The sequence below is a fragment of the Salmo salar genome, chromosome ssa13 (genome assembly GCF_905237065.1).
Source record: "Salmo salar chromosome ssa13, Ssal_v3.1, whole genome shotgun sequence".
In the NCBI taxonomy this organism is placed as follows: domain Eukaryota; kingdom Metazoa; phylum Chordata; class Actinopteri; order Salmoniformes; family Salmonidae; genus Salmo; species Salmo salar.
Window position 1 is genome coordinate 65,005,274 of NC_059454.1, and position 21,768 is coordinate 65,027,041.

Below are 21,768 nucleotides of genomic sequence, written 5' to 3' on the forward strand. Positions count from 1 at the left end.
ATTAGACAAAAAGCAACAAGTTACATAAAGCTTGTACTGTACTGTGTTGAAACTATGTCCCCTCTGTTTTATTGCAGGGCACAAACATCCCCTGTGAACAGAGATGAAGAGATTGCATTGATGTCGACCACGATGACTGTCTGAAGAAACCCCATGTAAGCTGCATGGATAAATGACAAAAATGCATGCTTTCCTCGAGTCGCTTGAACTTACAAACCAACAATATTGAGGACAAAGTGTCTGAAACATTTAAACTTTCCCTAAAGTTTCCCTAAGTGAAACAAATTTAGAAATGACAACAAATATTTCTTCCTCATAGCTTTATTGAACATCTCTACTGATATGTACAATGATATGTACAATGCATCCGATTTTCTTAACAATTCTATGAATCTAGACAAAGGAAAACAAATATTGAATGATTATTCAACTATGATACCAAGAACACAGACAATTAGTAGTTCAATTATAAACATCCACACCATACAAAATGTACTAACAAGAAACTGGATTCTTAAAAAGAGAGGTTTTATACATTGTACAGTTTAGGTCTTAAGAATGGGACATAATGAAATGTAACATAAACAAATTGGCTAACGTGTGAGAACTTAAAAACTAAACTGACCCATACAGTTGTGGAGGATGACAGTGTATTTACAAACCCATTGAGGAGAGAATATTAAAGTGCTGCGTTGGGTTCTGAGACAAACATTACTGCACTATCACGTCATAAAAACATATTTACATACATACAGTCACCATGTGAATATACAGAAATATACACATCTCTCTGCAGCTCTAAGGCATGGACCACAGGGGCCACAGTGTGTGGAAGCTTTTTTCCCTGGCCCAGCTTCAACACACCAGGGTCATATTCATTAGGGCACTGAAAATAAACTGTTTTAAACCATTTTGCAATGAAGAAAGAAAATGAATGTCCAGTTTGTTCCCTTTGGTGCCTAATGAATACGATCCTGTTTCAATTAATCATGGTCTTAAATTTAGGCCAGATGTGTAAGTGCTGGGCTGAAACAAAAGCCTGCACACGCTGCATCTCTCCAGGACTTGCATATAGACAATCAGGGCTGAGTGGTGCCGTTGCTCTCCAGTATGGGGGTGGGCTCTTCCAGCTGAGGGGCAGGCAGTATGCCCACTGGGGTGCGGAACATGCGCCTGGAGCTTCGAGTGCGGGGCGGGGAGGGGGTGGAGGTTTTGCTCTGCACCTTGTTGTTGTGATGTGAAGGGGGGGAGCTGACTGGGGTGCGGGGGTACGTGCGAGAAGAGCGGGCAGGGGGGTCAGGGGAGTGTGAGGAGGGGGGCAGGGAGCTGCTGTAGCTGGGAGGGCTTCTAGGTGGTACAGAGGGGAGGCCCAGGCCTATGTTGCCGGTTGAGTCATGGTCTTCCTGAGGGGAATCCTACAAAGAGGGAAACCAAGTCAATACACACACACACACACACACACACACACACACACACACACACACACACACACACACACACACACACACACACACACACACACACACACACACACACACACTGCTCTCTGAACAGGTCCAAACAATACCTAAGGTGTCGCGGCTGTATTATATTCTAAATTGAGATATTGTAGTCATCCTAACAGATGAATGAGGGTTGAGAAATAAAAATGTACAAACCCCCACAGTATCTCTGGGCATTTTATCGATTTATTAAATTAACATTTATTCAGACATGGATTTATTTAGTTATGTTTTGAGTCAGATACTGATGGTGACAGCTTTACATGTTTTTTGTTATTTTGAGAGTTACCTTTTTGAGGATGTAGAGTGCCACTGGATTCTTACGTTCATGTTCAGTCATAAGTTTTGGTAAAACTCTAACTGAACAGGATGAAAAAGACATTGGATGAACACCTTTGGTGCAGCACACATTTTTTTTGTGTGTTATGAATAAATAGGAAATATAAATCAAAGTTATTATAAGTTTTCTTACCTGCATGATTGATTTGGGAATAATCAGGGTGTTCTATTAAATGCCTTGGCAGCCCTGCCAAACCTCTGGGCTTCATTTGCCGTTTCTGACGTTCTCTGCATAATAAACGTACAATATATGTGAGATTAAACTGTGTGCTAAAATGATACAGTATACAACTGTTAAACCCTTTAGAGCCTAAGCCCTGTCTAAGTCAGGGGGGGGGTTCTAAACTAACATATGGAATTGTTTTAAGATGGTCATACCAAGGATCATTTAGCTATTTTATTTATTTTATTTTATTTTAAGAGCCCTTAATGTATCAAAAAATATATACAAAAATTATTAGATCAACATTTTATTAGGCATTACTGCTATTAGCCAATAGAAACACATTGAATAACAGATTCAGTACATGGAACAACAGATAGTCCCCCCCAAAAAAATCTAAAGGAACTTTGTTTTGTAGTGTCTGTCCTATATCTGAGAGATATAAGAAAGATCAGGATTTTTTTAACATGTATTTATTCCCTTATTTTAGGCACTAAACTGTCTCCATATATACTTCCATAAGTTCTTTTAACTGGTACCGGGGACCTTCAAATGAGTCTTTTGAGGTTTGTGGGCCTTAAAGAAATTGACTATCAATATGCTTCTGCCTTTTTACCACTCTTCTCACTGTATTCCCCCGACCATAGGACCGTGAGAATGCTATTCATTGACTACAGCTCAGCGTTCAACACCATAGTACCCTCAAAGCTCATCACTAAGCTAAGGATCCTGGGACTAAACACCTCCCTCTGCAACTGGATCCTTGACTTCCTGATGGGCCGCCGCCAGGTGGTGAGGGTAAGTAGCAACACATCTGCCATGCTGATCCTCAACACTGGAGCTCCCCAGGGTGTGTGCTCAGTCCCCTCCTGTACTCCCTGTTCACCCACGACTGCATGGCCAGGCACGACTCCAAAACCATAATTAAGTTTGCAGACGTCACAACAGTGGTAGGCCTGATCACCGACAATGACGAGACAGCCTATAGGGAGGAGGTCAGATACCTGGCCGGGTGGTGCCAGAATAACAACCTATCCCTCAACGTAAGCAAAATTAAGGAGATGATTGTGGACTACAGGAAAAGGAGGACTGAGCACAACCCCATTCTTATCGACGGGGCTGTAGTGGAGCAAGTTGAGAGCCTCAAGTTCCTTGGTGTCCACATCAACAACAAACTAGAATGGTCCAAACACACCAAGACAGTTGTGAAGAGGGCACGACAAAGGCTATTCCCCCTCTGGAAACTTAAAAGATTTGGCATGGGTCCTAAGATCCTCAAAAGGTTCTACAGCTGCAACATCGAGAGCATCCTGACTGGTTGCATCACTGCCTGGTACGGCAATTGCTCGGCCTCTGACTGCAAGGCACTACAGAGGGTAGTGGGTATGGCCCAGTACATCACTGAGGCTAAGCTGCCTGCCATCCATGACCTCTACACCAGGCGGTGTCAGAGGAAGGCCCTAAAAATTGTCAAAGACCCCAGCCACCCCAGTCATAGACTGTTCTCTCTACTACCGCATGGCAAGCAGTACCGGAGTGCCAAGTCTAGGACAAAAAGGCTTCTCAACAGTTTTTACCCTCAAGCCATAAGACTCCTGAACAGGTAATCAAATGGCTACCTGGACTATTTGCATCGTGTGCCCCTCCCAACCCCTCTTTTTACGCTATTGCTACTCTCTGTTTATCATATATGCATAGTCACTTTAACTATACATTCATGTTCATACTACCTCAATTGGGCCGAGCAACCAGTGCTCCCACACATTGGCTGACCGGGCTATCTGCATTGTGTCCCACCCACCACCCCCAAACCCCACTTTTACGCAACTGTTACTCTCTGTTCATCATATAGTCACTTTAACCATATCTACATGTGTAACAGTATAGCTTCCGTCCCTCTCCTCGCCCCAACCTGGGCTCGAACCAGGGACCCTCTGCGCACATCAACAACTGACACCCCACAAAGCATCGTACCACAAAAGCCACGGCCCTTGCAGCGCAAGGGGAACAACTACTTAAGGTCGCAGAGTGAGTGACGTCACCAACTGAAACGCTATTAGCGCGCACCACCGCTAACTAACTAGCCATTTCACATCGGTCACACTCACCCCCCTTTTGACCTCCTCCTTTTTCCACAGCAACCAATGATCCGGGTCAACAGCATCAATGTAACAGTATAGCTTCCCTCCCTCTCCTCGCCCCAACTTGGGCTCGAACCAGGGACCCTCTGCGCACATCAACAACTGACACCCCATGAAGCCTCATTACCCATCGCGCCACAAAAGCCGCGGCCCTTGCAGCGCAAGGGGAACAACTACTTAAGGTCGCAGAGCGAGTGACGTCACTAATTGAAATGCTATTAGCGCGCACCACCGCTAACTAACTAGCCATTTCACATCGGTTACACATGCTATCTCAATCAGCCTGACTAACCGGTGTCTGTATGTAGCCTTGCTACTTTTATAGCCTCGCTATTGTATATAGCCTGTCTTTTTACTGTTGTTTTATTTATTTTCCTACCTATTGTTCACCTAATACCTTTTATGCACTATTGGTTAGAGCCTGTAAGTAAGCATTTCACTGTAAGGTACACCTGTTGTATTCGGCGCACGTGACAAATAAACTTTGATTTGATTTGATGTACAGACAGAGAAGCATCCAGAAACATGTAGAGAGTGAGACAAACATCAATAAACCAGTTCTTACTTCTTGGATGGCCCCCAGCAGGCGCATACTGTAACCAAGGTGATGAGGAGAAAAATACCCCCGGTGGAGAGAATTATGTAGAGGGAACTCCTCCCTGTGGGGGGAACATAGGAGGGTCAGGAGGATAGCAGTGTCACAGTCTGTGTCCCAAATGGCACCTGTTTCCCTATTCAGTGCACTACTTTTGACCAGGGTCAATAGGGCTCTGGTCAAAAGTAATGCACTATATTGGGAATACGGCACTATGTAACCACACAGGAAAATAAATGCCCCAGTAGAGCTACTTAACAGTATGTTCAAGCAGAATTACAGTATGTACTTTCTTTCCTGTCCTCCCACGTACACACTCATGTCTCTGTGATGTAGTCATGTACTGTATGTATAGCCAGTGATCGACTTCCCTCCCACGCATTGTCTGTTTGCTAATGGTACATTACAATGATGTTTTTTTCCCCTCTAGAGTGAGGGCTTTGGGTTTATTTTATTTTACAGAAGCTATCTACGATTTGCATTTGCCTTTATTCACCCCTTCCCTAAAGTACAAGGACTTGCTTTTCAGTGAAGTATATGTTTCATGCCCTAGGCTTGAACCACTGGCTTGTACGCCTAAGAAAGAGCTCTGAGATGAAATTATGAAAACAACTTCCATTTTACTTAGTGAGTACTTACTAAAGAAGTCTATATCATGGGTTAGAGAGTGCGAGAGTATTACAGGAGCTAAATTTCTCCATCCCCAACCCTCAACTTTATAGCAAGCAAGTGGTGGGGCTGCCATTTTACAGAAAACCAGATTGCAGATTGTGGCTTTAAATTGCCACTGGTTCAAGCCTATAGGACCACTGTTAAGCCTACTGTAGATAGTGAGTTTAATGGGCAGGCTCTTCATGCTGCCAATAGGGTTCTCCACCACACAGCCGTAGATGTCATCATCCACCATCAGCACCCGCACGATTGTCAAGAGCTTCTGGTCAGGTGACAACTGTAGGCGCGTCTCATTGGTCAGCGGTTTACCGCCTTTCTGCCAGCTGTACTTGGCATTCGTTCCATTGTCGTGGGAGCAGTTGAGGGTAAAGTGCTCGCTGAGCTCCAGCACTGAGGAGGCCTCCATGTGGACATAAGGCCTGGATATGGGCTCTATGGAGAAGAAGCATAGTAGTCACACATGTTTCTGAAATACCCCCAATGAAAAGATTAGGATCTCTTGTTTGTTCAGGGTCAAAGGTTATGCTGATATGATGGTAAAAAAATGTGTCACACATGAGCTAATGTACATATGCAACTTCTCAGGTGACCCATGCGACAATGACTTTACAGGAACAACACTGTTTGGGCTACTGTGCCTTGCACATTCCTTGACAATTCAGGCTATTCATACAAATTCAGCAAATTCATGCAATTCAGCCCAGTCATATAAATGAGAAATATAAACAAAAATGGCAAAAAGCCTTTGGTTTTATCACAGACAATGCCAGAAGTCCCTGCAAGCAGTGCCTCTTTAATGCAAATCATGTCATAGAGGACTATTCACAAACTTAGTGACCTTAGTGTCCACCCTGAAATTGGTAGAGTCATACCAAAGACTCCAAAAATGGTACTCAATGCCTCTGCTTGACACTCAGCATTAAAGAGATGGATTAGGGATAAGGTCCTGCAATAGACTAGCATCCTGTCCAGGAGGTGTACTTGTATATCAAACTGCCTCACGCTACAGAATAAGGACATAGGCTACTACCCTATGGTCCATTCTGGCATGGACAAGGCTTACTTTTCCAAGGCTTACTTACTTACACTATGAACCACCTACCATCCACAGTTAGGTCGATACTCCCTTCTCCAGTGAATGTATCATCCGTGATTGAAATCTCCACTTCGTAGGTGCCCTCGTCCGAGAGCTTGAGGTTGTGGAGCAGGAGGGTGCCATTCTCAAACACCAGGATGCGGTCCCGGTACTCTGGCCTCAGGTTCCCAATGATCTCGGTGCCAATGGACTGGACCACGGTGACAGGCTTGTCGTCCCTCTTCAGCTGCCACTTGATGACAGGCGCGTCGGGGCTGGAGCTGCTGTAGCGGACGGAGAGGAGTGCCTCCCCACCCAACGTGCCCCGGATCAGGGAGCCAGGGCTGGTGATGTTGACCCCCTCGACACTTCCTAGTCATAGAGGAGATGGAACAGACTGGATGTATAAGATCCACTTTATTGTATCTAGTCAATTTATTCAGGTTATAGTCTCCTGGAACATGTGTAAGCACCACCATACATATTATATTTAGCATATTTCTATTCATATTCATATTTTTATTCTTTATCTTATCAGATTAGAGTCTCAGTTTATATCAATGGAACTTACACGCATGTGAGACATAGATTAACTGACACATTACATCGCAATAGGGCACAGGTGTATCCTAGCTGCAATGCCACACCAGTACCACCATCCCAGCCGTAACTAGACGGTCTTTGATTGAGTGGCATGCTTTGATTCATCATTAACAGGTCATTGTCCGGGCATATGCTAAGCTTCCTCCTCTCAGCCCCTTAGCTATTTCAACAGCATATCTCAAACAGTCTAATTTATGGCCAACAGATTTTGCAGCAATACTTTCTGAGTTCATTGACCTGAGGTTTCTTCTCTGTGAGGGAAATAGCCTACAGTATGTGTTCAGAGTGGGCTAATAAAGTGAGAGCCAAATGACTGTATCTGGCTCTGCTGGCTGTTGTTGTGGGCGGTAGGCTGCTGATGACTCGACTGTGGGCACCGGGCCCCCTCCTCCATTGGGGCAGAGTGTGCTGAAGCGAGCCTGCGTGGCAGCACTGCATCGCCGTGGTAACGGCTCGCAGTTCTCTGGGACCGCTGGGATGAGCTGACAAAAGTGGCGATTGTTTGGACCAACTTCCTCCCTGGCAGTCCATGAAAAGAGCCCTCAGAGCAACACGAGATCCCCGATTGGCTGAGCCCGGAGACAGAGGACCCCAGTGATTCTGCTGATGACAACACAATCGCACCTCTTTCTATGTTCGTATCTTCACACCTTTTTTATATATCTCATGTAAAGTTAGAATGATATATTTACAAAAGTATAGATTCTTCGTATATCTTCCCTTTTATGTTTCTAGGTCGTACCTCAATACCCTGAGCTCAGGTCCTTCACCAACCAACATCTGCCCTTTCACCATGATCCTCTCTGCTTGGAGGATCCTCTGATTGTGCCATTCTCACAGAGCAGTTTGGCTCCATGACATCACCATTCATACTGGTGGAGGACTTTGGCTAACCTGCTAAACCAACCGGCAGACATTTGAGTAGTGTAGTGCCCACATGGGCTCAACAGAGGTCAAATACAAACACTTAAACTCGTTAAAGTCTAAACCTTGTGGGCCGGTTTCGCAAACTCAGATTAAGCCATTCTGTACAAAAAAATCATTCTCAGTGGAGAATGTCCATTGAAAGTACATTTTACTCCAGGACTTTTTCTGGGTCCTATTGTGACTGCTTTCTGACAAATAATATATCTTCATCAATTTTTAAATCCACAGGTTATGTGTTGTTTTATGAGTGTCATCAGCTTGACAACAAAATGGTTTTCTAGTAATTTAGGATTAAAAATATGAAGAAATGTACTGTGTTGCATTGTGCAATCAGATTGAATGAAAATACACAGAGTGTACAAACAATATGAACACCTTCCTAATATTGTGTTGCACCCCCTTTTGCCCTCAGGGGGGCATGGACTCTACAAGGTGTCAAAAGCGTTCCACATGGATGCTGGCCCATGATGACTCCAATGCTTCCCACATTTGTGTCAAGTTGGCTGGATGTCCTTTGGGTGGTAGACCATTCTTGATACACATGGGAAACTGTGGAGCATGAAAAACCCAGAAGCTTTGCAGTTCTTGACACACTCAAACCTGTGTGCCTGGCACCTACATGCATACCACAGGAGGTTGGTGGCACCTTAATTGTGGAGAACAGGCTCGTGGTAACGACTGGAGAGGAATTAGTGGAATGGTTCTGTGGGACTCAGTTGGTAGAATATGGCACTTGCAATGCCAGGGTTGTGGTTTTGATTCCCGTTGGGGACCACTACCAACAAATATGAAAATGTATGCACTCTACTGTAAGTTGCTCTGGATAAGAGTGTCTACTAAAATATAAATGTAACAAATACATCAAACACATGGTTTCCAGGTATTTGATGCCGTTCTCCCTTCAGCAGCCCTGTGCTGCATACCCCATTCAAAGGAACTTCAATCTTTTGCCTTGCCCATTCCCCCTCTGAATGGCACACATACACAATCCATGTCTCAATTGTCTCAAGGCTTAAAAATAATTTTTTAACCTGTCTCATCCCCTTCATTTACACTGATTGAAGTGGATTTCACAAGTGACATCGGTAAGGGATCATAGCTTTCAACTGGATTCACCTGGTCAGTCTCTGTTATGGAAAAAGCAGGGGTTCCTATTTTTTATTTGTTTAATCTTTATTTTATCAGGAAGTCATACTGAAACCGAGGTCTCTTTTACAGATGAACCCTACATTTCATAAATTACAGAAAATACACACATCAAAATATAAATGCAAAATGCAAGCAGAAACAAAAACACGTTCATTAAAAAACAAACACATTCATCAGTAATAAGGTCCTCAATCAGCTTTCTGAATTGGCCTAGAGGCACCAAAACATCAAATTTAAGAACATTTAGAAGATTGTTCCACAGATAACATGCAAAAAAAACCTAAGAGCTGATTTACTTAACTCAGTAGAGACCAAAGGAAACCAAAGGAATGTTATGTACACTCAGTGTAAGCTAATATATAATAAGGAAACATTTATTTGCTTGTTTGACATGGAAATTGTGTTTAATGTAATAGTTTTTATATGATACTAATGCACATATAATAATCAAATGTATGAAAATGCAGAAACATGTACATTCATAATAGGGACATTGGCTGCTGTTGAATGACATAGAAAAGCATATTTTGAATTGAATGTATGCATTTTCATAAACACATTTACAAGCAAAAGTAGGCATAATTTAACATGTTCTTGCAAGTAGAATATGAAAAACACAAAATGTATGTGTCCAACCTATCAGACAAACAAATCTCTCAGTCAGAAACCGTTTACTTGTCCACTCCATTCTAAATACCTCCCACCCACATTGCCTTGCCTTGCAAGTGTACACTACACATTGCTTTAAGTCAGCACATATGTGTTTCCCAAAAACAGGGGAAAGTTTCCCTTACCTGACTGGGACAAAACAAGGAGACACCAGAGCAGCAAAAGTTGAGGAGCGGCTATGGCTTTTGAGAGAGCCTCTCTCTCTGCCTTCATCTTGGGTTTAGCACTCCGTTTCTGTCCCAGACATTCAGCATGATTTGTCCACTCTGGCCACGTCCCCCAGAGAGCGCACAGTCATTCCTCCAAGGCAGGGCTCCACTAGGACTGGGTGCACTGCACAACAAAGCAACGCACCAGCAGGCAAGACAGAGTGATGTGTGTGTGTGTGGGTTGGTTCTTCTATCCTTGTGGGGACCTAGAATCCCCAAAAGTCCCCACAAGTATCGAAAACAAAGAAAATCTGCCCTCGTGGGGACATTTCCCACATCCCCATGTGGACAAAGGCTATTTTAAGCTTAGTGGTTAGGGTTACAATTAGGGAAAGGGGGATTCCTAGTCAGTTGTACAACTGTCTGCATTCAACTGAAATGTGTCTTCTGCATTTAACCCAACCCCTCTGAATCAGAGAGGTGCGGGGGGCTGCCATAATCAACATCCACGGTACCTGGGGAACTGCTGTTCTGCTCTGGAGCAGAACAACAGATTTTTACCTTCAGCTGAGGGATTTGATCCAGCAACCTTTCAGTTACTGGCCCAACGCTCTTACCAATAGGCTACAAGGGTAAGGGTAAGGGGTTAGAGGTTAGGGTTAGGGGATGGGTCAGGGTTAGGGGTTAAGGTTAGGATTAGGGTTAGGGCATGGGTGGGCAAACTTTTTGTCTTGAGGGCCACATCGGGATTTTGAAATTCAACGGAGGGCCGCATCTTTTGGGGGACCAATTGTTTGTTAAAATCAATTTGCAGCGGCCTCCCGAGTGGCACAGTGGTCTAAGGCACTGCATCAAAGTGCATGAGGGGTCACTACAGACCTGGGTTCGATTCCAGGCTGTATCACATTGGCCATGCATGGGAGACCCATGAGGCGGTGCACAAATTGGTATTTATCTTTTTGCTCTTTTGCACCCAAGTATCTCTACTTGCACATCATCATCTGCACATCTATCACTCCAGTGTTAATGCTAAATTGTAATTATTTCGCCTCAATGGCCTATTTATTGCCTTACCTCCCTAATCTTCTACATTTGCACACACTGTACATAGATTTTTCTATTGTGTTATTGACTGTACGTTTGTTTATGTGTAACTCTGTGTTGTTTTTTTCGTCGAACTGCTTTGCTTTATCTTGGCCAGGTTGCAGTTGTAAATGAGAACTTGTTCTCAACTGGCCTACCTGTCAAGGCACAAAGTGAGACCTAATGCAGACACAGGAGGCAGATGGTTGGAGTCTTACAATGTTTATTAATCCAAAGGGGTAGGCAAGAGAATGGTCGTGGACAGGCAAAAAGGTTAAAACCAGATCAGAGTCCAGGAGGTACAGAGTGGCAGACAGGCTCATGGACAAGGCAGGCAGAATGGTCAGGCAGGCAGGTACAAAGTCCAGAAATAGGCAAGGGTCAAAACCGGGAGGACTAGAAAAAGGAGAATACAAAAAGCAGGAGAATGGGGAAAACCACTGGTTGACTTGGAAACAAACAAGACGAACTGGCACAGAGAGACAGGAAACATAGGGATAAATACTGTACACTGGGGAAAACAAGCGACACCTGGAGGGGGTGGAGACAATAACGAGGACAGGTGAAACTGATCAGGGTGTGACACTACCTGGTTAATAAAGGTGAAATAAAAATAAAAATAAAAATAAATAAATAAGGAAATCAGTCAATTTAAATAAATTCATTAGACCCTAATTTATGGATTTCACATGACTGGGCAGGGGGGCAGACATGGGTGGGCCTGGGAGGCCATAGGCTCAGCCAATCAGAATGAGTTTTCCCCCACAAAAGGTATTTCTTACAGACAGAAATAATCCTCAATTTGTGAGGCCGGTTGGAGGCAGTTTATGGTAGAGAAATTAACATTAAATGATCTTGCAACAGCTCTATTGGACATTCCTGCAGTCTGCATACCAACTGCACGCTCAAAACTTGAGAAATCTGTGGCATTGTGTTGTGTGACAAAACCGCACATTTTAAAATGGGCTTTTATTGTCCCCAGCACAAGGTGCACCTGTGTAATGATCATGCTGTTTAAATCAGCTTTTTGATTTGCTACACCTATCATGGTGGATGGATTATCTTGGCAAATGAGAAATGCTCACTAATAGGAATGTAAACTAATTTGTGCACAACATTTGAGAGAAATAAGTTTTTTGTGCGTATGTGTCACGTTCTGACCCGTATAAGGGGTTATTTGTTATTGTAGTTTGGTCAGGGCGTGGCAGGGGTGTGTTTGTTTTGTGTTGCCGGTTTTTGGGTATTGTTCTATGTTTTGTATTTCTATGTTTTTTCTATGTTGTGTATTTCTTTGTGTTGGCCTGGTATGGCTCTCAATCAGGGACAGCTGTACATCGTTGTTGCTGATTGGGAGTCATACTTAGGTAGCCCTTTTTTCCACCTGTCTTTTGTGGGAAGTTGTATTTGCACTGCTGGTGTTAGCCTGCAAAACTGTTTAGCTGTCGTTCATTTGTTTTCGTGTTTTGTGTAGTGTTCAATAAAAATTAATATGAGCATTCACATACCAGCTGCATTTTGGTCCAATCACTACGACGGCCGTGACAGTATGGAAGATTTCTGAGATTTTTATTTCAGCTCATGAAACATTTTATGTTGCGTTTATATTTTTGGTCAGCGTAGTTCACTACTTTTGACCAGGGCCCATGGTCAAAAGAACACTATATAGGAAATATGGTGACATTTGGGACACAGCCAGGGTATATGGGCCAAATACAGTTCTTGATGAACGGAAGGTGGGTTGATAAAATTGCATTTATTTGCAGAATATTCTAGCTATGTGAGAGAGAGGAAAGAAAAATACTGTTTTATTTGGTTGCCTTAAAGGAACATTTCACTCATAAATGGAAATTTGATGGATCTTTTCAGACCTCAAAAGCAGAGTAATGTCAAGTTGAAACCACATCCCACAACATGAGAATACTTTAGGGGTCTATAAACATCTGACAGTCTTGTAATGTCCCTTTATGTAGCCGACTCATTACATTAAGTACTCATCAAATAAACTATGATTACAATAGAACAGATTAACTCTCCTGTTGTGTTCGTTTCATGTTAATTAATTCTGTGTTCCCCGTCCAAAATGACCGCCCCATTATAGCTGACTATAAATCCATAATAATACATATATTATCACCTAATGTTGTGTTAGATCTTTGTATCAACTTAAGTTATTGTGAACATTACAAGTTTTGAACTTCTATTTGCTATTTATGGCCTGTAGGAATCATTGACCTGAGCTCATACAACTCATTTTTGAGTAAAGAAAAGCATAATGTATGGATTATTTTGACTATAACAAATACTCACATGAAACATATTGTGCTATTTATCACAGACTATTTTGTGTCAAAGTTTAACAAGGACATTTGTTTTGAAACCATTTCAAATGTTTAAATAGTGGCAGGATTTTATGTCATCAACCCAGGATATGGCGTATCTCGTTGGCCCTGGGGTCATCCTGATAATCAATCAATCAATCAAATGTATTTATAAAGCCCTTCTTACATCAGCTGATGTCACAAAGTGCTGTACAGAAACCCAGCCTAAAACCCCAAACAGCAAGCAATGCAGGTGTAGAAGCAGGTGTAGAAGCACGGTGGCAAGGGAAAAACTCCCTAGAAAGGCCAGAACCTAGGAAGAAACCTAGAGAGCCACCTGTGCCGGGTGGAGATTATAACAGAACATGGCCAAGATGTTCAAATGTTCATAGATGACCAGCAGGGTCAAATAATAATAATCACAGTGGTTGTCGAGGATGCAACAGTTCAGCACCTCAGGAGTAAATGTCAGTTGGCTTTTCATAGCCGATCAGTCAGAGTCCTCCTAAAGCGCCTCCTACCAGCCTCCATTGCTGTATGGTGCACTCAAAATGTCTTGTATTTGGGTAGCCAGCCTAGAATATTGCTCAAATGTTGCTGTAATATGCCTTCATGTTTATCCTTTGCATGGTGTTTTGTTGCAGGTTTAGTTTTTTGGTTATTCAGTATCAAGCTTAAAAACAGAAGCTAGAAGGCAACATTTTAGTAGCCTAGCTAGGATGTGGCATGTGTCTGTACATTTTCCCTCTACTGCATGTGGTAAACGGACACACTAAAGCAGCGCAACTGACATTGAATTCACAATGTGAGCGCATCAGGCCGTAATTTCATGAAGTATATAGATAACTCAACTGTTGACTCAATTATACTTGCTTGTGTGTCTATTTGTAGTTATTTATACCTGTGTGTGAATCCTTTATCTTATAACTTTTTGACAACCAAGATCAAATGTTCTGTAGGCCATGGCAATGACCGTTGGAACCGAAACTTGGCATGGACATTTTGCCTACAATACGTTTAAACTTTCGGTCAGGTAGAAGATTTGGTCAGTGGCATTATTGATGATATCATACAGTGCACTGGCTGTCTCGTGTGTGTGTGTGTGTGTGTGTGTGTGTGTGTGTGTGTGTGTGTGTGTGTGTGTGGGGGGGTTCTGGGAGAAGGGGTGTACCTGTGGATGTATTTCAAGGCTTACCTTCAAACTCAGTGCCTCTTTGCTGACATCATGGGAAAATCAAAAGAAATCAGCAAAAGAAAATTGTAGACCTCCACAAGTCTGGTTCATCCTTGGGAGCAATTTCCAAATGCCTGAAGGTACCACGTTCATCTGTACAAACAATAGTACGCAAGTATAAACACCATGGGACCATGCAGCCACCATACCGCTCAGGAAGGAGACGCGTTCTGTCTCCGAGAGATGAACGTACTTTGGTGCAAAAAGCAATCCCAGAATAACGGCAAAGGACCTTGTGAAGATGCTGGAGGAAATAGGTACAAAAGTATCTATATCCACAGTAAAATGAGTCCTATATCGACATAACCTGAAAGGCTGTTCAGCAAGGAAGAAGCCACTACTCCAAAACCGCCATAAAAAAAGCCAGATTACGGTTTGCAACTGCACATGTGGACAAAGATTGTACTTTTTGGAGAAATGTCCTCTGGTCTAATGTATGTAAACTTCCGACTTCAACTGTGTTATTACAATTCATAACAGCTATTGAAAATATGAGCATATTTTTCTTACAATCAATCTTACGATCAAAGTTTCACATTCAACCTTTTAGTGTGAAAAACTAAATAAAATCCCCTTATGCATGTTTTATAATATTTCAAAACATTTATTTGAAAATCCAAAGTTCATCATTAATATAAACGACAACACTAACAATTGTGAATTCAGAAAACATGAACACTAAAAGGAACAAAGTGTGTGTGTGTGTGTGTGGTGCTTACTTATTCTGTCTTAGTCCATGCATTTGTTACAAACCACAAGCATGTGACTGTGCTCTTTGCAGACGGGTGTGTTGCACTGAGAACACCAGCAGCTGACTTTTCTATCCTTTGCGCTTAGGCAGAGCTGGCACCTCTTCCTCTTCTGGCCCTGGCTGCTCTGAGTGGTGGTGGCATGGCTCTTTTTCATCACCCCACATGTTTCCATTGCCTCAGTTCTTCTGTGGAGCTGGGAGAACCTTCCAGAAGGACAACCATCTCTGCAGCACTCTAACAATCAGGCCTTTATGGTAAAGTGGCCAGACGGAAGCCGCTCCTCAGTAAAAGGCACATGACAGCTCGCTTGGAGGTTTTCCAAAAGGCACCTAAACAACTCTCAGAGTATGAGAAACAAGATTCTCTGGTCTGAGGAAACAATACAGCAAAAAAAAACATTTGGCCGGGTCATTTTGATCCGGCATGTGCATCCTAGGGTTAAGAGAAAATGACTCAAGTAAAATTGAAAGTCACCCAGTAAAATACTACTTGAGTAAAAGTATAAAAGTATTTGGTTTTAAATGTACTTAAGTATCAAAAGTAAAAGTATAAATCATTTAACATTCCTTATATTAAACAAACCAGACAACACAATTTTCTTGTTTTTTAAATTTATGGATAGCCAGGTGCGCAGTTCAACACTCAGATATAATTTACAAATGAAGCCTGTGTTTAGTGAGTCTGACAGACCAGAGGCAGTAGGGATGGGATGTTCCCTTGATAAGTGTGTGAATTAGACAATTGTCCTGTGCTGCTAATCATTCAAAATGTAACGAGTACTTTTGGGTCTCAGAGAAAATGTAAGCAGTAAAAAGTACATTATTTTCTTTAGGAATGTAGTGGAGTAAAAGTAAAAGTTGTCAAAAATATAGATAGGTAAGTAAAGTACAGATACCCCAAAAAACTCCTTAAGTAGTACTTTAAAGTATTTTTACTTAAGCGCTTTATACCACTGCATCAAACATATGGAAATCAAATGTTTGACTCTGTTTCATTTATTCCATTCCAGCAAATACAACGACCCTGTCCTCCTAGAACGCCACCCACCAGCCTCCACTGCCATATAGCAACGCTGCATTCAACCTTTCTGGTGATCATTGCTAGTGCAAAAATTTAAAAAAAAATGTTTAACATGTTACAACAACCTAGCTACGTTTTTGTTATTTGGAGTTATTAAATAGTTTTTGATTAGAGTCGCAGCATATTATGCATATCTGCAAGCATAGCAGCAAAGGCTGGACAAATATTATTAATCTCCTGTTTTGTTTTAATATGTTACAAATGCAGGGGCGATTTTAGCATGTAAATCTTGGTGGGGCAAAAAAAAAAAAGTGGGATGCATGCCAGCAAAGCCAATACACAACATAACACTAAACAATATGTTAATTATGGTGACAAACGGTGCCCGCAAACTGTTAGGGACTACATAAAGCTGTTCCTTCCTTACTTACTTACTTCCAGCAGCAGTACCAACATCTTACCACTGCTACACCTGGCTATCAGCGAAGCCTTGACTGGCAGTGAAACAGTTCATTCAGCCTCATTTACTGTGTTTAGAAAAAACATAGCTGATATGGCTGACTTGCTTAAACAAATGTGGTTTCTAATGACAATTGAGATGTACTAATAACTATGGAATAAGGGGACGACAAGCAGATAAGAGGCAATCCGTAATTTCGATTAAGACATTAATAAGCGAGCGAGGAGAGACATAGTGAATATAACTATTTGTTTAGCCCTTTTGAAATGCACAGCGACAGAATTCATAACATGGGTCGTTCTTACAGTGTTCTCCCTGTACAACAAGTCAGAACCTTAGGATAAATAAAGGGGGCATATAAGCAGACAATGAAAGCTCTCTAAAACAAGTAATAGGCTACACATGCACCACCAAGTCAGAACAGTATGCGAAAAATAAGAGGGGTAAATAGACCAAATTATATGGGTGAGGCACATGGGCCACTAACATCTTGCTACACAACATTCACTTAGTATTACTTTCTTAGCTACAGTATACTTATCTCCCTGGCATATTACATCATGTATGCAGCAGCATACAATACATTTTTGGACTCACCTTGTTGTGCTGTGCGTACTTGAACAGGAAGGTGGCGCGGCAGGCACATTTTGTCATCAAATCCTCTGGACTTATGGTGCTTTCAAAACAACTGTGAACTCAGGAAAAAACAAGGTCGAATCATGATGAAGTCATTGAACTTCAGGTCGTAGCTTTAGAAAGAGGCCGGATTTACAATTCCGAGTTGGATGACCGTACAAAATGTATTTTCCCAGCCGGAGCTCGTTTATTCCCGACTTCCCAGTTGTGTTGAACTCACTGAACTCAAGTTTTCACAGTTCAGAGTTATTAACAGTTGTTTTGGGGGCAGCACAAATCATGCTTCATTGACAGCATGGTCATTGTTGAATGTTTATTATTTTAAACTTGGAAAAGATCCCCTTAACCCCAGATTTGGGACCACACAGCCGCCGTACACAGCCGATGTTACAGATTCCTTCCAAACCACTCATTGCTGAATTTGCGATTTGCAACTTGTTGTGTAATGTTTATGTCCAATGGCTGTTTTATCTATAATTTCTCTACACTATTTATCTTCATATGACAAGGATTAAATAGGATTTGCCAGTAGATTGCTGACTTGATTCATGATGATTACTGCTGGCTAAAATTGATAACATTGTTTTTTTTTACCCTCATCAATCTACACACAATACCCCATAATGACAAAGCAAAAACAGGTTTAGACATTTTTGCAATTTGAAATTTCACATTTACATAAGTATTCAGTACTTTGGCTGTGATTACAGCCTCGAGTCTTCTTGGGTATGACACTACAAGCTTGGCACACCTGTATTTGGGGAATTTCTCCCATTCTTCTCTACACATCCTCTCAAGCTCTGTCAGGTTGGATGGGGAGCATCGCTGCACAGCTATTTTCAGGTCTCTCCAGAGATGTTCGATCAGGTTCAAGTCGGGATCTGGCTTGGCCACTCAAGGACATTCAGAGACTTGTCCCAAAGCCACTCATGCGTTGTCTTGGCTGTGTGCTTAGGGTTGTTGTCGTTTTGGAAGGTGAACCTTCATCCCAGTCTGAGGTCTTGAGCGCTTTGGAGCAGGTTTTCATCAAGGATCTCTCTGTACTTTGCTTCGTTCATCTCCCAGTCCCTGCCGCTGAAAAACATCCCACAGCATGATGCTGCCACCACCATGATTCACCGTAGGGATGGTGCCAGGTTTCCTCCAAATGTGACGCTTGGCATTCAGGCCAAAGAGTTCAATCTTGATTTCATCCGTCCAGAGAATCTTTGCTTCTCATGGTTTGAGAGTCCTTTAGGTGCCTTTTGGCAAAATCCAAGCGGCCTATCATGTGTCTTTTACTGTGGAGGGGCTTCCGTCTGGCTACTCTACCATAAAGGCCTGAATGGTGGAGTGCTGCAGAGATGGTCGTCCTTCTGGAAGGTTCTTCAATCTCCACAGAGGAACTCTGGAGCTCTGTCAGAGTAACCATCAGGTTCTGGGTCACCCCGCTGACCAAGGCCCTTCTTCCCCGATTGCTCAGTTTGGCCAGGCGGCCAGCTCTAGGAAGAGTCTTTGTGGTTCCAAAGAATGATGGAGGCCACTGTGTTCTTGGGGATGCTGTAAAAATGTTTTGGTACCCTTCCCCAGAATGTTTTGGTACCCTTCCCCCTTCCCCTTCCCCAGATCTGTGCCTTGACACAATCCGTTCTCGGATCTCCACGGACAATTTCTTCGACTTCAAGGCTTGGTTTTTGCTCTGACATGCATGATCAACTGTGGGACCTTATATAGACAGGTTTGTGCCTTTCCATATCATGTCCAATCAACTGAATTCAGCACAGGTGGACTCCAAGTTGTAGAATCATCTCAAGGATGATCAATGGAAACAGGATGCACCTGGCTCAATTTTTTGTCTCATAGCAAAGTGTCTGAATACTTATGTAAATAAGGTCTTTATGTTTTTATTTATTGCATTTTCCTAAAAATTCTAAAAACCTGTTTTCACTTTGTTGTTATAGGGTGTTGTGTGTAAATTGATGAGGACATTTTTTTATTTAATCCATTTTAGAAAAAGGCTGTAACGTAACACAATGTGAAAATAGGGATGGGGTCTGAATACTTTCCGAATGCACTGTACTTTTAAGTGGATATTATAAAGGTTCATTTTTTTTCAAATAAAACAATGGGTAATTTGGGTTGCAGTTGTATGTACCTTTCTGTGTAAAAACAAACATAATAGGCTATGTCTGGGTGGCAAATCTGTTGTGTTTTTTTCAATATGGCCCTTGCACTGACTGAGTTTGACACCCCTGATCTATTTAAAAAAATATATATATATTTAACCAGGTGTAACAATTTAGCTTCCGTCCCAACCTGGGCTTGAACCAGGGACCCTCTGCACGTAGACGACAGTCACCCTCGAAGCATCGTTACCCATCGCGCCACAAAAGCCGCGGCCCTTGCAGAGCAATGGGAACAACTACTTCAGGTCGCAGAGCAAGTGACGTCACCCAATTGAAACGCTATTAGCGCGCACCACCGCTAACTAACTAGCCATTTCACATCGGTTACACAGGCAAGTAAGTTAAGAACAAATTCTTATTTACAATGACGGCCAACCCTAACAACACTGGGCTAATTGTGCGCCACCCTATGGGACTCCCAATCACGCCAGGGTCTGTAGTGACACCTCCAGCACTGAGATGCAGTGCCTTAGACCGCTGCGCCACTAGGAAACCCAGTATCTTTAACTGAATGTAAACAAAAGACCCCCCCACCAGTGAAGTCTCATTGACACCAGCATAGTCTTATATTGAGATATATCAATTCATTTACATTTCACAGATCCATAGGTATAAGACCTCTGGTCTACTCTATTTGTTTGTCTTCATCGATCCTCTCTGGCACTTATCACAGTTCTTATGCTCTGATGACACCCCCTGCTGTTCACTTTACACCATAGCAAGCTCAAGTGGCCATGACAAGTTCAACGAATAGTGGCCAATAGTGACAAAACCAAACATTTTCACTGTAGAAATGTAGAAAACGAAGAAACAACATATCCGGCTCAGCAAATTTGTGTACATGAGTCAGCAGGGTGGTATTCACCATAGCAAAGCATTTTATAATGGAAAATGTAAATGAGCATTTCTTGTTTAGTTCCCAATGAATTTGACACAGTACTTTGTGTGCACTTAGTAGCCTCGCCTATAAGGGGCTTAGATTCGGATTTTGTAGGTTGTGGTGCTTTTTAATGATAACTCTATTGTAAACGGTTCCATTTCCATGATGTGCTGTCTCGCAACCTGGAGTGGTACAATTCAATTCCATTACACCCCACCCTCATGCTAACTCCTGCAGATACTCTGCACAGGAGTGTGTTCGGCTGTGTCAGTGCTTGTCTGTGTTTTAACATGCTTCAAGTGCCCTGCCTACTGTAGTCATTGACAGGCTCTTCCCATTTGTGGTAGTGGGTGAGTGAGGCCTGAGAGGGGACACCATTATAAACTATCCCAGATACCATCTGGCCTAGCTCGAAACCCACTTTATCCACTTTGACAAACGTCTTTACTTTTTCATTAGGCTTAATACAAACATCCATTGGGATCCATTGTACTGTTCAATGCTACTGTCAAACATTTTAAGGCTCTATGGTAAAGATGCCATTTGGTTGAACCACTCATTCCCCCCTGTTCCTCTCAATGCTCACCTCAACCTTCATAAATCCTTCATATGCCCGACCACACCTCAGCAATTGTGCTACGATGACTCTCTTTAAACTGTGTTAATTCCCTAAACATGAGCTATACTCACTCGTTCTCCACAACTCCAAGTGGCGGGTTTCAAACCGACAAGACCAGAGGAGGAGTAAACAGTGGCTGTGGTGGGTTGCTATTGGAAACCCCCTGAAAAATGAATCTTTCATAACTCTCACCTCGGTGAGTCGAGTCTGCATTAGCATCCCAGAGCTGATTCCCACTCCATGGCAGTGTGAGTGGGAGCCTACGTGGGCGGCCGTTGGGCTCCGAGCGGCCCGAGTGCAAGTCTACACAGGAGGGTTCAACTTCAAGAAGAGCAACATAAAAATATCTGATGTGTGGCTCCACGCTGTATGGCTGGGGCTGCTGTGTCTTTGCTATCTCAGTACCTGAGGTTGAGGGTTCAAATTGAAATGGGAAAACTGGCTACATGTGCTATAGTTAGTAATGAGGATATTTGAATGAATATGTTGTGCTGCTTAGTCTGTGGCTATACACTACAGTCTATTTCATGGAGGGTGATTCAGTTCAGAAAAGGAAACAGTTGAGGCAATCACCAGCAAACTGTTCTTATCCTCGAGAATGAGCAAAGAAACGGTTG

General features: G+C 42.6%; 1 protein-coding gene across 1 annotated transcript; it reads right to left on the bottom strand.

The window, feature by feature from the left end:
- Positions 1-305: 305 nt before the first annotated feature.
- LOC106567569 (hepatocyte cell adhesion molecule) lies at positions 306-10,311 on the bottom strand. Its single transcript, XM_014137041.2, has 7 exons — positions 9,961-10,311; positions 6,515-6,859; positions 5,563-5,844; positions 4,711-4,804; positions 1,975-2,069; positions 1,792-1,862; positions 306-1,415 (listed from the first exon to the last, which is right to left on the bottom strand). The coding sequence occupies exons 1-7, from the start codon at positions 10,046-10,048 to the stop codon at positions 1,080-1,082; spliced, it is 1,311 nt and encodes a 436-aa protein (XP_013992516.1). The 5' UTR covers positions 10,049-10,311; the 3' UTR covers positions 306-1,079.
- Positions 10,312-21,768: the final 11,457 nt, after the last annotated feature.